Raw genomic sequence first — 16,010 nt, forward strand, 5'->3', positions numbered from 1 at the left:
GCTGCTAAGTTATTAACACTTACATACTAGACACCAAGTTTTATTTATTGATAAATTTATATTTTAAAGAGGCTTCAATGTCTTTGTAAAAGCAAATAAAATAAGGATATAAAATATTCAAAATAGAAACATATACAGAACATTTCCRTATGGTATTTGCAAGATTAAGAGTTAAGAGGAAGATAAAGAAACAAAATTATCTTACCCTGAAATGGGATCATAATATACTTGGTTGTAAACTGAAATAAAATCAAAAACAATTAGTTTGCTTTTTACAAACTGATTAAAACAAAGTAAGAATTCTTAATTATCAGCTTTATAGCTAAATAAATTGCAAAATAAAATGCCTAATTTAAGAACGTAATCAGCATTGTCTATTTCACCTACCACAGTACTCCTAAATCCACACTGAAGAACCTAAACGACAGCAAGCTGACTTGCACAGGGGCTCAGCACTCAGAAAGAAGCAGAAGATTGTATAGAGCTGCCTACAGACTCCTTAAGAAGGAAAAAGATAAATTCTCAGATGGCTAAACAGGACAAAAGGAGCCTGTTCGTGGGCGTCCCAGGATAAAGACTGTCAGTTGCATTACTTGAATTAATTAAGGATACTAGTTAAACAGTCCTACATTGGAATGTTACCTTACTACTTACATTAATCTTTGAATTAAAAACCTTAAAAGTTGCTACTTACACTGCCACTATATTTAAAAAAAAGGCTTAGCTAAATAAAGAATGTTTTATTGTCACTTTGGCTGAAGATTGCCATCTTTATTAAGACAGTTTTCTCTTACCTTATCATACTAAGTACGAAAAATGACGTCATTTTTTCCAAGGTAAAATTCTTGTGTTCCACATAAAAACACTGATTTTAAAAATATTTTAACTCACTCTTCAAATGGTTTTGGCACATTTAGGAGATTTCTATGAAATGTTTTCATTACTGCATGAGAACTGCTCTAAAAACTCATTTTTAAATATTCTCAACATGTCACCATAATAATGCAACTTACCCTAGCATGACCTGTTGATGACCATTTAAATCTCCCGATGTATAGACTAGCAAATGCAATCTCCAATGCTGGGTTCATCTGTTCACTAGGTGTGCTACCAGAAGGTAAGGTGACAGGACATTTATCTTCAACTGACTCCATTAAAAGCTGTAAAATAAAAAAGGTGTATTTATTACAGGAGGGAAATATTTCATTCAAAGCCCTGTAACCTTAGGAATTTTCTCTTTATGCTTGTAAGAATTTACTCCCATATCTAACTTCCATGTAAAATTTCTGTATTAAAAGCTGTAGGTTATTATTACTGACAACCTTCTCAAGGGTTGAATAGTAACTTGCTCCAAGTTTGAACTTCACATTGCCAAGACATAACCTGTGCTCTTGACCAGTCTAAGCCCATGCAAAAACTCAAACAGAGCAACAGAAAAAATCCTCCCTGTTGATATCAAAGGTACAGGATCCAATTCAATGCCTACGTTCAGCGTGATGCATCTGGGAGAAGAGGCAGCAGTGGCTCTTCTGACTTGTTTCAGAATTAGAGATACCTGAAATCCAGGTCAAATATAGCAGCACAAGACTCACAAAGTCCAAAATGGGGCAATGACCTCTACAGTTAGTTTTAGATTCAAATTCCACTGCTAGTCATAAAGGAAAGGGAACAACTTTACCCTGTCCCTTTCTGCTATCCACAAAGATCCTTCAACTTCTGCATGCACTGAATTACAACAGAAGACTGGATGACAAGAAGAAACTACTGACTTGAACTACAATAAATAGCCAAAAATTGTGTGGAAAAAAACTTTTCAGCGAAGTATCTCCATCTCCATCATGTCCACCTCTATTGGCTACTATTTAATCCTTCCTGTTTTGTAATATTAAACATTTCCAAAATGGCTTTTTTTGAAATATGAAACACACAGTATGTTACAGAACCACTCAAACATCACAACCAGAAATTTTCTCTGAAGACTGTCCAGAATTCTATCTGTGAAATAAATTACTACAGCTACTGCTTGTAGCTAGGACTAATCATATCTGCTCTAAGCATTTCTCTCATGTCCTAATATGCATTGAACAAATAAATTAAAGGACTGGCATAACAACACAGAGGCCAAAATTAGACTACCTGCTCTGTGTGACTTTCCATCCTGTCTTCCAATAGCATTTTTGAGAAAGGTAAATCAGACTCTTGGTCTGTTTCTTTATTATCAGTAATATTATCCTGCAGCGGCTCTGTGCATATTGGTTCAGAAGAGCCATCCTCATCATCACTGGAAAGGACAACTAAAGAGGGGAAAAAAAAAGTATACATATACTACAAGATGCAGGTTTAAGAATACTTTGTACATTGTAGATTTCAGATGAGCAAAGAGTGCTCTCTCCTTTAGTATGCAATATCAAAGCACACTGCCCCACCCAGCCAGAGTCTGCATGCACGCAAGTGCATATAACAAGCAGCATGCTTTGTAACTTTATTAGCACTTCTCACCCAAGGTTCTCAAAATTTTATTCAGATGAGAGTTAAGCCACAACACACCTGCTTCAACAAAGAGAGTTTATATTTCCCTCATCATCATTAAAAATACAAACTTACTTTTCCACAGCCACAAAGTCAGCTGTAGAATACGGACTGGAATCGGAAAATCCTTCTGTCCATGCTGTTTCTCAAGTACAGGACCCTCTACACTCCAGTACGTTATAGTGAGCACTGGTCTCTAACTTACACAATGCATTACAAACAATACATTCTCTGTCCTCAACCTTTTGTTCCATATATTTCAACTAGTCAGTCATACACGAGTTCTCCCAAGATCTAAGCATATCAGTGGTAATTGTCAGCAACGCAGGTACAGTACATACTTGGCTCAACTGAAACAAGTGGCCGATTACCCCTGCAGATTCTGTTCCGCAACTTGCTCAGATACTGCGACGTGTCCACCTTTAATTTCCTGATGGTACTGACTCTTGGTGCAATCGTGTCCTCCCTGCTGGCAGGAAGCTGCTTCTCCAACAAGTTTCTGGGAGGAGACTCTGAGCCAATTACCTCTGTGCAGCTGTGAGCAGACCTTAAATGGCTGTGGGTGGAAGCATCTTTATGGCCTGTCTCTAATAGCTGGGGAACACAGTCCTCCACCAGGCTAGACCTGTGACCTTGTTCATCCTCACAGAGGTTTCTGCAGCCGGGAGACTGAGCTGAGCTCAATCTTTGCTCTTTCTAGAAAAGAGAAATCAGAGACTGAGTATATGTTTATTTCTTGACCTTCCTATGATAGTTCAGATCAGTGATCATTGGGACTTTGTAACGTGCTAGATAATTACTGTTTAATGCAGCTGTACTTTAGAGCTCAAGTCAGGGTAATTCCTCCCCCTTTATCTCAAAGGTTATTACATAAAGGTAAGAGGAAGAACCTTTTAAAAGCCTATGTTTCCTGTTCAAACTGAACATGAAACTGTATCTGATCTTTTAGCAGCTCCTTCACAGTCTGACACTGAAAGACCAAGAACCAGCAACGTTCATTACTTTGCAAATGTATGGCTTTGTCCACCAGGAACAGGACTCTGTACCCACTTACATCAGTGGGTTTTTAAAAACAAGCTAACAGACATACCTTTATCATATTCAAATGCTTGAACAGCCTGAACATAAATCACAACTTGTACTTGACTAATTCTCTCAAATTTTTTTCTTCCCCCCAAAAATCTTAGTGACAGATCAGAATAAAACTTTGAGACAGTATGACAGACTGAAGAGGAGGGAGGAAGATACCATCTTCAAGATTTCAATAACCCCACCTATATTTCATAAATTTTGTTTGAACGTCCCAGATCAGTTTTAAACCATCTCTGAAAGAAACCTGGCTTCAGTGGCCTGATGACATATTTCCCAAATAGTTTTGTTCCATGATCCTGACTGAAGGAAACACTGTCATTCATCTCTCTCTGCCTTTCAGCTACAAGAAGCATATTCTGATGTAGTGGAAAGAAGCACGCGCACTCGCACTTCCCGATTCATCACTGTACTCCTTTGCCTCCACAGGTATAAAGGTATCCCTAGACAATCTAGTTACTATTACAATTCTTGTATTTTGGATGTTGCTACTGCTGAAGTAAGAGTGTGTGTRTGTGTCTCTGTGTACACATACATTAAAATTAAGGATAACTTACAGATGGCAGAAGTGATTTTTCTGGAATGTGTGCATTATCATCATCGCTAAGTCTTCTTTTTTTTTTCTCAGAATCAAAGGAGTCTGATCCCTTCCAACTAAGAGAGGTACTGTTCATGTTTTTGTTCCTCTTATCCACTTCAACATAGTTCTTGTTTTCTTTGTCAACATGTAAAAAAAGAAAGAAAAACAAAGAAAATGAACAAAGTGATTTAATGGATTATCCTTAAAAACCTTTGTATTTCTTCGTATGTTATGTCTTAAATAAAATGCATTCAAGCAGACAGCTTCCACAAGAGAGAGTTCTTTCCTTTTTTAAATTGTGTGTGTTTGTCAGAATATAGTCTCTAAAATAATTAGGTAAAGATAACTATTGCAAAAATAATTAATATAAGGGTATAACCAAATTCATAGCTCCCTTTCAAGTAATAACTAGCATTCTATATTCCACAATCCTCCTTGTAGCTTCTGCTGGATGCAAAATTCTCCACRTCCTGTTTTAATCTGCAAATATTGCTAAACAGTGTTAGAAAGATGGTACATTCACCTCTAGAGAGACAGCACAGAGCTCATTATTTTTCAGAAGTGAGTAAAAATGTTGTGGTATAGCATGAACATTTTAGTAGGGTTCCCAAACCATTTGAGCATTCTAATAGATTCCATTCTTGAGCATAAAAGACTTTTTATAAAGTCAGCATTATAATAATGGCACAGTGAGGCTTCTTTCAATCTCCTTTTGTTTGTATATCCGAATCATCATGGCTTTATTACTATTTAAAAACACAGCTTTAGTTATTTGATATATTTTACCATATCTGTAAATACTGCATTTTGCGGAAACATATATCCTATCTGCAACACCTTCTATTACCCTATTTCCTTGCTCTTCTTATAATACTAGAGTTAAATATTTCCAGAATGCTCCAAATATTTATAGCGAAATGCTAGATTATTGCTCACTACAAACCTTTCTTCTGCAGCTCACGTTTTCTAAAAGCGAAGACAAAATTATTGCTTTCTGATTCCTTAGAAGGTTCGGTCAATTTACATGGGCCATCGTCTCTCTTTCTCAGGCAATGCTCACTCCTGTAAAGAATATTAACTATGACTTATCTTTTATTTTGAAAGAATATTGAATGAAAATCCCAACAGAAACAAGAGTCAGACCACAAACTTCTGCCGCTCTCATAGGCATGTGAAGCTTGGCAAATGAAATGCAGACTACTTCAGTTCATATTAYGGAAATACTCAGCTAGATACTCTGACATTATTAACGAAATAGATGCTTCTAAAAGAGGCACAGGATGAAAATCTGGCATGCTWGATATCAGACATTGAAATATTATTATGCTGTAAAGCATAAACGCGACAAGAACATGTAACAAGAAGAAAGAGAGAACAACAGTTAGTTGATTCTATCCTTGCCTTTGTCATGAATGTGGTGGGAATGAGGCAATGTAGTGTACTTTAAATTTAGATTTAAACTGCTAATACAGTCCACTGTGTAAGTTTCTGCAACAAGAAAAGATTTGAAATGAGATTCCCTGTTCAAAGGAGCCTGAAAAAGTAACTTGGGGAGGAGTGGGGGGAAACAAAACAAAAAACCCCAAACAAATAACAACCATGTAAATGGGGATAGAAGAGACAGAAGAGAAAGAGGAAAATAAGGATTACAGTAAGCAAAACTGGGAAAACTACAGGTTCTCAGCTGAGCTGCTAGGTTCATTCTAAAAAGAAAGACATGCTAGAAAATCTTTTTTTTTTCCTATTATTTCTATTTATTCCTATTTTTTATGTAACAGAGAAAAAAAAACAATATTCCAAGATGTACTGACAGACTGAACAGTATGATATCACATTTGAGGTCTGACCTTGTACACATATCCTCTTTCAGTTTCTCTGAAGGTTAGTTACAGCTGACAAAAGTCTACATAACTGTACTTTGGTTTCAAGTGTATGCATTACGATAACATATTTAATTACATGGTCACATGATATTTTCTCACAGGAACTTAATTACAWTCAGTACACAAGACTTCTGAGAATTTATCAGGGTTATATTGACAAAAAACCTAACCTGCGTGATGTCAACTTCATTCACTGCAGGAGTTCGAAGAAGGCAAGAAAATAAAGGAAGATTTCACAGATAAAATAGTTTAACAATGCTCTGGAAAAATCTTTTCCATTCCTCTTTTTGTCACCTCACTTAGGCCAAAGTGATTTTGGTTTCATCATTTTATATGAGGCCTAACTTACAATCTTGCAGTCCAATTTGCAAAGCTCTAGGTAACGACCGCAATGACTTAAATCACTGATGGCTGAGCTTAGACCTGTAAAGAACGCCACCAACCGGGGGAAAGAAGATTCTTGACATCTCTAATTGAATGTCCAAAACTATTGGACACTTTCTAAACAGGTGCCTGTTCTTCAGTGCCATATCTGTAAATTGGAGCATCATTGCTCTTTGGGAATACTGTGAAGATATAAATAGAATAAAGATTTCCAAAGTGCTCAGATACTACAGTAATGAACACTATATAAACACCATGAAGAAATTAATAATTCTCTCGCAGTTCACAATGAATCATGCATGAAGCCATATAAAGAAAAACTGTTCAATAAGCGGTATTATTTACTCTGTACACTGAACAAGATTGGGCCTTCTAGAGATTAGGAAGCTCTAGTTCTGGAATAACCTCACTCCAGGGTTTTGGAAGTTATATACATCTCTTAATTTAAATATATCTGCATGCATAACAACCATATTGATCTGATTAAAAAAACCCAAAACACATACAACCATTAAGTGCTTCTTAGCATTTAACATCAACACCACAATCCAGACATTTCAACAGGAAACAGGAAACTATTTCAATAGGAATGTTTCAGGTCTACTCTGAACATAGTCTATACACAAATTCTACATATTTTTATTTCTAATCTTCATCAGTGCTAACTCAGTTTAAAATGCACCACTTTACAGGCACATGGATAACCTAAGAAACTACACAAGTATATACTGAAGTGTTCTCAAAAAACATGATGAACAAATATGAAGCACACTTAAACAACCCTAAGTTTCTTTATGTTTAAGATGAACCTAATATTCGTCATATTGATAGGTCAGTGGCGATTTAAGTAAATGCATTTTATACTGGGTTACAGTGAACAAGGAATGCAAAACCCATCAATTCTGTAACATCCACAGGAAGAAAGGAGACAGGGAACTCGCAGGAAGTTTTAGCTGATAGAAAAAGGTTAACTTGATACCACCCTGTTCTTATCACTCACAGTTCTTTGACTAACCGGAGATTTCCATAGTACAAAACAGGTATGATTTTCAGTGAAACAGTATGGCCGTGTGTGTGTGTGTACACATATATATGTGTACACACACACACACGCACATATCACAAGGGGGGGAAGCTTTTACTTTGCTCCAAAAGAAGAGGCCCCAAAAGATTCAGTGCCAAGAATATCCTATGCACAGACATTAACTATAGGGAGATGATCAGGATCCAAACAAGTCTTTTTTTTAGAATACTTAAGTTCTCCATTTCCTATGTGACATCTGTCAGAGCTTGCATTAATATGCTGGTCACTATGGGGGCGGGGGGGAGAACCTCCTTATGCTGGTTTCTGCTAATAACTAGCCTTATCAAAATAGTCTAACACTTTTACTTAACACATTAGAAAAGCACATCACGGAAATAGAAAACTAATCCTTCATGCAATGAACAATCCCAAATCTAAAGCAAGCTGAGTACACCAGCTACTGAAACACCAACTCAGACCTTTTTTACCCAGAAAGACAAACGGAACTAGAGAAAATACAGACTTTATTTAACCTCAGTTAATATAGAGCTAGTTCCATACTCATTTAAAGGTGTGGATTTCCCTCTGTGTCCTTAATACTTTTTGTCATTAGGCATTATTCTCTTCAGGAGGGTTACACAGAACAAATCTCTATGTAGCATTAGCTATGTCAGTACTGAAGAGTCTAAACCGCTGTTGCTTAGCATAAAACTCAACAGCTGCCCTTCAAATACTAGACTGAAAATATATGCAAGATGTTTCCTGAGATTTAGAGAGCTACGTACAAAACTCCATGTTGTCTTCTTTATGAATACAGGCATTGCCATCATTCAAAACAATACTGAGTGGAAAACTGGGATACTAAATATTACATATCTTAAAGATTTTGTAGTCAAAAAAGACTTAGTCTACTACTTTAAAACTACTGCATGTATTTTAATAAGTGACTTAAGAGACAACCTAATAAATGGTTCTAAATCCCTCATTTTAAAATGCAGCTTTGTCAGATTAATTTAACCAATAACAGAGACCCCAACAGAAAAATGACAGCAATCAATCTTCAATAATTCAGGATCTCTAAGATGCTCATGTATCAGAATGAGCAATATGACCCACTCTTCTAAAGATTTATGATTTTTTTAACCTGGGAACTGCTATCATTCCTGCCCTCACAAATCATTCTTCTTTTTCTTTCTCATTCTATTTCCTCCCCCAAAATTTCATGCTATTTGTCCCTGTGGATACTTGGCTTTTAGGCAAAGAGAAGGTCACAGAAGACAAGGAAAAAAAGAGCTTACTCTGAATTCAACTGCCATCTTAGACTGAGACAAGTATTATATAATTCTAATCACTCATTTCGACTAGTTTTGCATGTCAAGTATTGCTATGATGCTCAGTCAAGGTAAATACAGGAAGAAAAGAGGAAAAGTAGATTCTAAGCAGTGAGAAAGCGATCTCTCAAACAACAGCACTCTGTTGATGCACTTGCAACCAGCAATGGATTAATGAAAAAGAAATGAGCTATCACATATATGCAATTTGGAGAATTTTTTTAAAGAAAATACTTGAAACCATGTTAGAAAACATAATAGCAACAGGAAAGCAAGATTTTGGTTCTAGACACAAAACCAACTGAAATATTCTTGAAACACAGCCACTTACATAGACCAAAAACATTGTTTTATTGGAAATGGACATTCCTTCTAGGAAAGGATAGTAGTGTAGTAGCATCAGGTACAGCAAAAATCAGAATAAATGCAATGTTAAAACAGCTAGTTGCAGCAGCATGTTAGTTTGCACTCAGGAAATTCAACTTCTGCTTCAAGACAGCGTCTCATAAAAACTGTTCCAGCAAAACTGTTTTCCCTTGTGAAGTCACGTTATTTCAGGAAGACTGGCAAAATCAGGAGTGAATAACATACCTTTTGGACAGAAAAGAACTTTCATGAGGAGGATTTAATATTTGACATGTCTGTAGGCTGGCAACAGATGATGAGGGTGGTTGACCTGATTGTAACTTGTCAGCATCAGATAAATTAGCATCAATTATTACGTGGCTGTTTATGTATTTTCTTCCAATTTTCGTCCTCAGGACATTCGTCAAGATAACTTTGGGTTGCCTGCCATACATATAATGATAAATCATAAATACTGCACTCAAATCTAGAGAAAAAAAACTTCTAATTAAAATCGTGTATCTTAGTGGCTTGATAATCCCCAACATCATTAAATAGTATTAATTTTTTCCCCCTCTTTTAGAGACATAGAACAAAATTCTCCACAAAGGAACTTAAAATCCAAGGCAAGCAGATAAATACAAAAAGTAGCAAGAAACTGGGGAAAAAATTTGTATAAAGCTAGATGCATCATTTCACCATAACCAGATACTATTCACACTGTATTGCCACTAACACACCATCTTAATACTGTTTAGCAACTAGTAAATCCTTATCTTTAAATAATTTTCATGCAATATCTGTATACATTTCTCAGAATTATGGAGCAAGGAAATCTTGATTTTCCTGTGAACAGGAAGCCTCCAGTAAAACATATTGAATTTCCTCAAGCACTTAGTCAACAGGTAGAAAGTAGCATACACAAAAATTTAGCAATAGATTTTGTTTCTTCCCCCCTCCATTTCCAGCTGGCATTCTGCAATACAGCAATTGCAAGGCCCAGAAGAACACCTGCAAGCGTTAGAAAGGACAAGCGTTAAAAATAAACTAAACAAAATATGAAGATGTGACTACTTGAACAGTGATGTATAAGAGCAGCATTGATACAATGCAACTGCAGCCAGCTTGCTGTGTAGCCCTTGACTTACTTCCCTCTTTCTCAAACGGGGATCTAAATTCTACCATTTCCTTTGCAGTTCATTTTGGATTATGATGTATGCCATGGCCTTTCTTGAATCTGTTTGGAACAATGCTGTCTTCTGGATATCTGCTGTATACCTCTCCTGTTGCCTGTATTCATCCATGAAGCACACTCCAGAACAGACTGTGTGATGTCTGGGAGAACCTGGATCTCCTGCTGCACTGAGATGTCAGTTTGCTTTTTATCAAGAGACTACTTTAGGGACAAGCAGTTGCAGAGGTAGGCAGGTGATCAGCAATGAGGCTATGACTTAGGAGACATGCCTGATACAGAAGAACACAGTACTCTGGATACAAACTCCAGTAACGGAAGCCCCTAAGCTTTTTATTGTCAGAAGCTGGGAGGAAACATTAGCGAAAAAAATCATTCACTCTAACCATGCCCTGTTTCTTATACTGTTCCCTAGGTATCTCCAACCGACCATTGCCTGATGGGGAATAGGAGAGGGGAAGATACTGGGCTTGATAGGCCTGACCTTTCTTCTGACCCTTTATGCCTCCTCTCATCTTTTCGTGAGTAGTCAGAGACCATAACAGTGAATATATACTTTGATACCTTGTCAGAGAAAAGTGGGCAGTTAACTGCAAACATACTCTTCTTTTCACAAGAATAGGAAAAAAAAAATGCATTCTGAGAGTCCAACGGCTGAACGAGATCAAATTGGTCTTGTCAACACAGGACCATCTAGACACCAGCTGATCAGAAATCCCGTGCCTGCCACCAGCTCTTTCAATTATTAGCAAAAGGAACCATGTGCAAGGGAATCCAGCAAAGTCAGAAGACATGAGAATAATGTTCATGAATGAGAAAAGATAACTGTGGTACAACAAAGAACAGTTTCTCATGAAAAATAACTGCAAGGAAAACGATTTCTTTTAGTGACATGAAGCAAAGAGCATTGAACAACATACCTTTTGGATAGAAAAAGGCTTTGGAGAGTAGGATTTAAAATTTGCCATATCTTTAGGCTGGCAACAGATGATGAAGGTAGTTGATCTGACTGCAGCTTGTCAGCATCAGAAAAATTAGCATCAGTTTTAGGTTGCACCTGTGCGTATTTTCGTCCTATTTTCGTCCTCAGGACATTCGTCAAGATAACTTTGGGTTGCCTGCCATACATATAATAAATTAATAATAGGGTGCTGAGATCTTGTTAAATCACATGAATTCAACAAAACTTATTGAAACCCTTCTTTAAGGGTTTATTGTTCCTGCCTCATACTTAATAGCTTCAAGAGAATTAAGTTCACTTCCCTGACAATCTACAAAGCAGTTCTCTTTAGAGAAGATGAATCAGAACTGCATCTCTCTCAATCAGGATAGCCTTTCAGGGTTTCTGCCGCCAATAGCTATCACATCCACACATGATTCTGAAGTGGCAAACTTCAGTGCAGAGGCATGGAAATTTTGCTGCATCTTTTTTATTGAAAATATTGGAAGTGGCATTACTATTGCCTGACAAACTATTCTGAAAGTGTACACCAGAGCATTTTCAGGGTATGAAAAAAGTGCTCATATTGTGGCATCTTACTTTAGAACCAGAAATATTCAGTGGTTCCCATATCACAATTTAAAATATGATCTTGTTGGAAAAATCAAGCTAGTACAATCTTACAGTTTTGAAGCCCCACATGATTATTTCTACTCAATTCTGCTAAAAAAAAAAAAAAAGAAAAAAAGACATACAATTATGAATTAGAAGGTTACTAAAAGCTCCCCATCGAGACTCTTTAAACAAATGTCTATACTGCACTGAGTCTGCTAGATAGATACTGAAGTCTTCAACATAAACAATTAATTCTGTAATATGGCCAGTAACTTGGACAGTTTCTTTTAAGCTGCTAACCAGTATATATCATAGATGATTTGTCAGAATTTATCTTAGATGATTCATTTCATTTTCAAAATGGGTGAGATTTGGACTTCTTTTCCTAGAAGGACTGGTCCTAAGAGGACACTGAAGCTCAGGCTCAGACATTGGTTTTAGAAGATTAATAAGGTAAAAATTGCTTTCTCTGTGGCATGTCTAAAATGACAAACCAAGTTGTTCACATTGTACAGCAAGAATCTTTCTTTTATAGTTAGAAAAAAACTTCTACTCACATAGATGTTACGTGCTACAGCCACATTTCTTAAGCAAAAGGCTGCTACTGTTCAGTGGGTTGACAACTGTGCAAAAAACTTCTATGAAATTATAGCTGTCCCACTGACATGCTGCATTCAGCCCAACAGCATGGTTACATAACACCTAGTGGTAAACAGATTTAAGTATGCCAAGAAAACCACTGAAGAAAAGCTATGCTTGAAACAAAAGAAAAGATTGGAAACTGCTTTTCTAATGAAATCTGTTGGACTCGGGGAAGATATTTCAAGAAATCCTGATATTTTGCTGTTGAATCAATGTTGAGATTTCTTTTCCCTAGTTACTTACCATGTTAACAAGACTGCCCCCCGCCCCTCCCAGGAAACTGAAAAGACAGTAAGGTTCCTATGCACAGCTTAGAGAACCTATCTGTAAAGTCACAAATGCTGGTCAGTCTTATCAGATCATCACTGGATGCCACAACATGAGCGCAATGAGCTGCTGTCTCTGAGGGCTCTTCCATCTGTTTCCTAGATCATGGTCAATAAACTTAAATGGTTCCCATTCAAAACCAAGTAACTTAAGCTCGAGTTAAGCCACTTTTCTCCACTCTCTGGGCTTGTCTTAGAAGTTTCCCAGAGAAAAAGTAAGTGATAAAGAGCTAATGCTGAGTCTCAAAAAGAGAGCCTTAAACTCCAAAGGAAAAAATAAATAAATCACAGCACTCTGACACAAAATCTGGACAGAGGAAGAAAAAGTGTTTAGTCTTGTAAGGGAAGGTTCCTGATTAGCTATAGGAAATACAGTCTAGGGTTTCTGAAGCAAGAGACCAACTCTACGATGGCAATGTGAGGTCATATGTACAAGGACAGTCTCTGTCAGCCACATCAGAAGACTGATCTAAACAAAAGGATAGCTCCAGAATGGTGTAGGCAGAGACAGAAAAAAGCAGATACACACTTGTTATTTTATCTACACCTGTATATATTCTATGACTGCTCAAGTAGAGAACGGCTGCTTTCAGGAACTCATTACAAAGTCTGTGCACCTGCTTTAAATATCACAGACCTAAAAAGGTCTATTCTACACTTTGAGGATCCGAAGATTGGAGTTTTAGGAAAGGATATGCTTAAACTACTGAAAAGCTTAGAAAGTCAGTACTGGTCATGAGACACAAAGTAACCAGGCCACATGGTTCTATGGTCCTATTTCCAAGGAGAGAAACAACACAAATGGTATTTGGATATCTCTCTGGAATGGTTAAACATTGGCAGTTTCCTCAGAACAAGGGAAGTTTAATAACATTAGTGTCTAACATGGTAGAGCCCAACTGTAGCAGCTTTATGAGAACATACTGAGAAAACAAAGTATTCTCAATTTATTTTCTACAGACTTCTTCCCCAAGCCAGAAGTTCTAGCTATTCTCTGGGCTTCTCAGACTCCTGGAGTGATATGCTAACCCTGGTTTAACGTGTCAGAAGAACTTACAGAAACCAGATCTAAATGTAAATTACTTGTCCAACTGTAAAGTATACTACAGTCTTTGTATATGCCTGCTTCTTCAAAGTCACTATGAAAGTACGTTAGCAAGCTATGTCATATACAAAAATACTAAATATATTAAAATAAGGAAAATATACATTTTAAAATGCTGAGAAGAAGATTTCAAAATTCAGCTACACGAAGACCCATTAAACTGTTGAGAAAATTTACAATTACTAAGGCAGTTAAAGGCAATTTCAAGGTAACAGTTATCAAATAATTTGTGTAAATTCATCTTAGAAAATTAGAGATTTACTCTTACGCTTGAATTTCCTCCTTAACTTACCTAACCTACTTCAGAGGCCCAGTTACTAAAGGGTTATAGTGGAAAGACATTTCATCTTCTGAGGTCCCAGAAGAGCTCAAGCAACAGAAGACTAGAACAGATACTTTCCCTCTAATATCATCCCCAGAACTGGTAATCTTTGTCCCTCCCTTGACTTAAATGGGCTTTAAACACGTTAAGTAAGTATCTTTGTGAAAATGATCTTACAAGTCAGAGTACACATGCATCCATGCAACTGGTTTTGCACTGGAAACCTGGCTATAGGGAGAGGAACCTTCAACAAGCAACATGGGAGAAAACGGTGTATGTCTGGCTATCCATAAAGCTGTCAGTGCCAGGCTGAGGCATCACTTCTACATGGCACTGTTTTTTGACTGAAGACATTAGCATGAACAACTGGTTATGACCTGATTTTCAGAGTTGTATAGTGCTTGCAGCTTTCAGTGGCTTCCCTTTCTAAAGGAGGAATGGCAAGTGGTGGTATTTCTTGAAAAATCATGTCATGAAGACTGAGCACAAACTGCTACCCTTATGCTAGCCTGTACCTCTGTGTGTCAGTTTCAGGACTGGGGCACAGATCCCTAAATTACCCGTTAAATTGTCCACAGAATCAAGTAAGCAAGTCATACAAAAGAAATTTCAAAAGATAAAAYTGATGTCAAGCAAGGGAAAAAAGCAACAGACAGACACAGCAAACAGCTCACACAACAGCAAGTCTGGAGGCATCTTGGTAAAGGAAAACCAAAGCAGAGTACTTTTGTTTCTAAAGCAACTCCCCTACTCCACCCTACTCCTCCATCCTTCTTCCAAAAGAAAAAAAATATATAAACAAAGGTAATGGAAATATACTTACATATGTAAGGGTGAAACAGAAAAAAAAACAGTAATAAGAAAAATGCTGTCAGCTACTATTCCTGGCTAATCTCAAACCACTTTTCACAGGCAAAAATGTATTACCCTTCCTTACAAAGTGCAGGACTGAAGGGTATTAGTTGCTTGCATGACTTTGGAGAAAATGTCTGATCCCTTGACCTCTACTTCAGTCAATAATCAGAACTGCTAGATCCAGTTCTGTTTTCAATGACTATATTTATGTACACACCAGTGTATAACCACTGGCTCCAATTTGTGTTAGAGAGTATGATCAAATTCAGACCTGGAAGCTACTGACTCCTTTTGGGTGCACTGATAATAACTGCCTACACCATCTTCCTGCCTACATTTTCCTACTTGCAAATCCAAATATTTTAAAATCAGTATTTTAATGGTGGGATAACATACACCATATGAGGGTGGCCCACCAGGCCCCATGAGAACTGATTACGTGTCCTGGGTCTACAGAATAAAGCCACTGACAGACTTATTGTGTATTCATCTATTTGAGCTTCTACAGCACATGCAGAGCCCAAGCAGTCCTTGGCCTTTTGGAGTCCAAAGGAATGAAGTGATGCACTATAGTTAATGGGAAATTCTCAGTCACATTCATTGGCTGCACTACCTTGAAGTAGGAAGAGGGCAGACAGAGGCTTTCTTCTCAAGGCCATGCCCTTTCATCAGTTCAGCAGAACTCTGTTGAAACAGCAGATCTGAAAATCCCTACTAACCTCCTTGCTTTGCTGGACCAGGAAGTTATTATTGCCAAGGTGTGTGCATCAGGGCAAAGGAAACCTGCGTGTAAGTGATTGCCACAAAAACCTGACAACCACATGGTCAGTACTTCATTCAGCCATGAC

At 37.2% G+C, this 16,010-nt stretch overlaps 1 protein-coding gene across 9 annotated transcripts in view; it reads right to left on the minus strand.

Moving 5' to 3' along the window:
* SENP7 (SUMO specific peptidase 7) overlaps window positions 1-16,010 on the minus strand; it is a 43,713-nt gene that overhangs the window by 17,388 nt on the left and 10,315 nt on the right. For 7 of the 9 annotated variants that reach the window (XM_026080517.1, XM_026080518.1, XM_026080512.1 and 4 more), the window contains 8 exons: window positions 11,278-11,475; window positions 9,412-9,609; window positions 5,142-5,260; window positions 4,176-4,333; window positions 2,871-3,225; window positions 2,137-2,294; window positions 1,014-1,160; window positions 206-239 (listed from right to left, as the gene is read on the minus strand). In XM_026080517.1, the coding sequence (XP_025936302.1) occupies window positions 206-239; window positions 1,014-1,160; window positions 2,137-2,294; window positions 2,871-3,225; window positions 4,176-4,333; window positions 5,142-5,260; window positions 9,412-9,609; window positions 11,278-11,475 (1,367 nt within the window). Of the gene's footprint in view, window positions 1-205; window positions 240-1,013; window positions 1,161-2,136; window positions 2,295-2,870; window positions 3,226-4,175; window positions 4,334-5,141; window positions 5,261-9,411; window positions 9,610-9,973; window positions 9,992-11,277; window positions 11,476-16,010 lie in introns of those variants that run through there. The other 2 variants (XM_026080513.1, XM_026080519.1) reach the window with 2 other exon arrangements.

This window comes from Apteryx rowi, unplaced genomic scaffold (genome assembly GCF_003343035.1).
Source record: "Apteryx rowi isolate R43461 unplaced genomic scaffold, aptRow1 scaffold_524, whole genome shotgun sequence".
Lineage (NCBI taxonomy): Eukaryota > Metazoa > Chordata > Aves > Apterygiformes > Apterygidae > Apteryx > Apteryx rowi.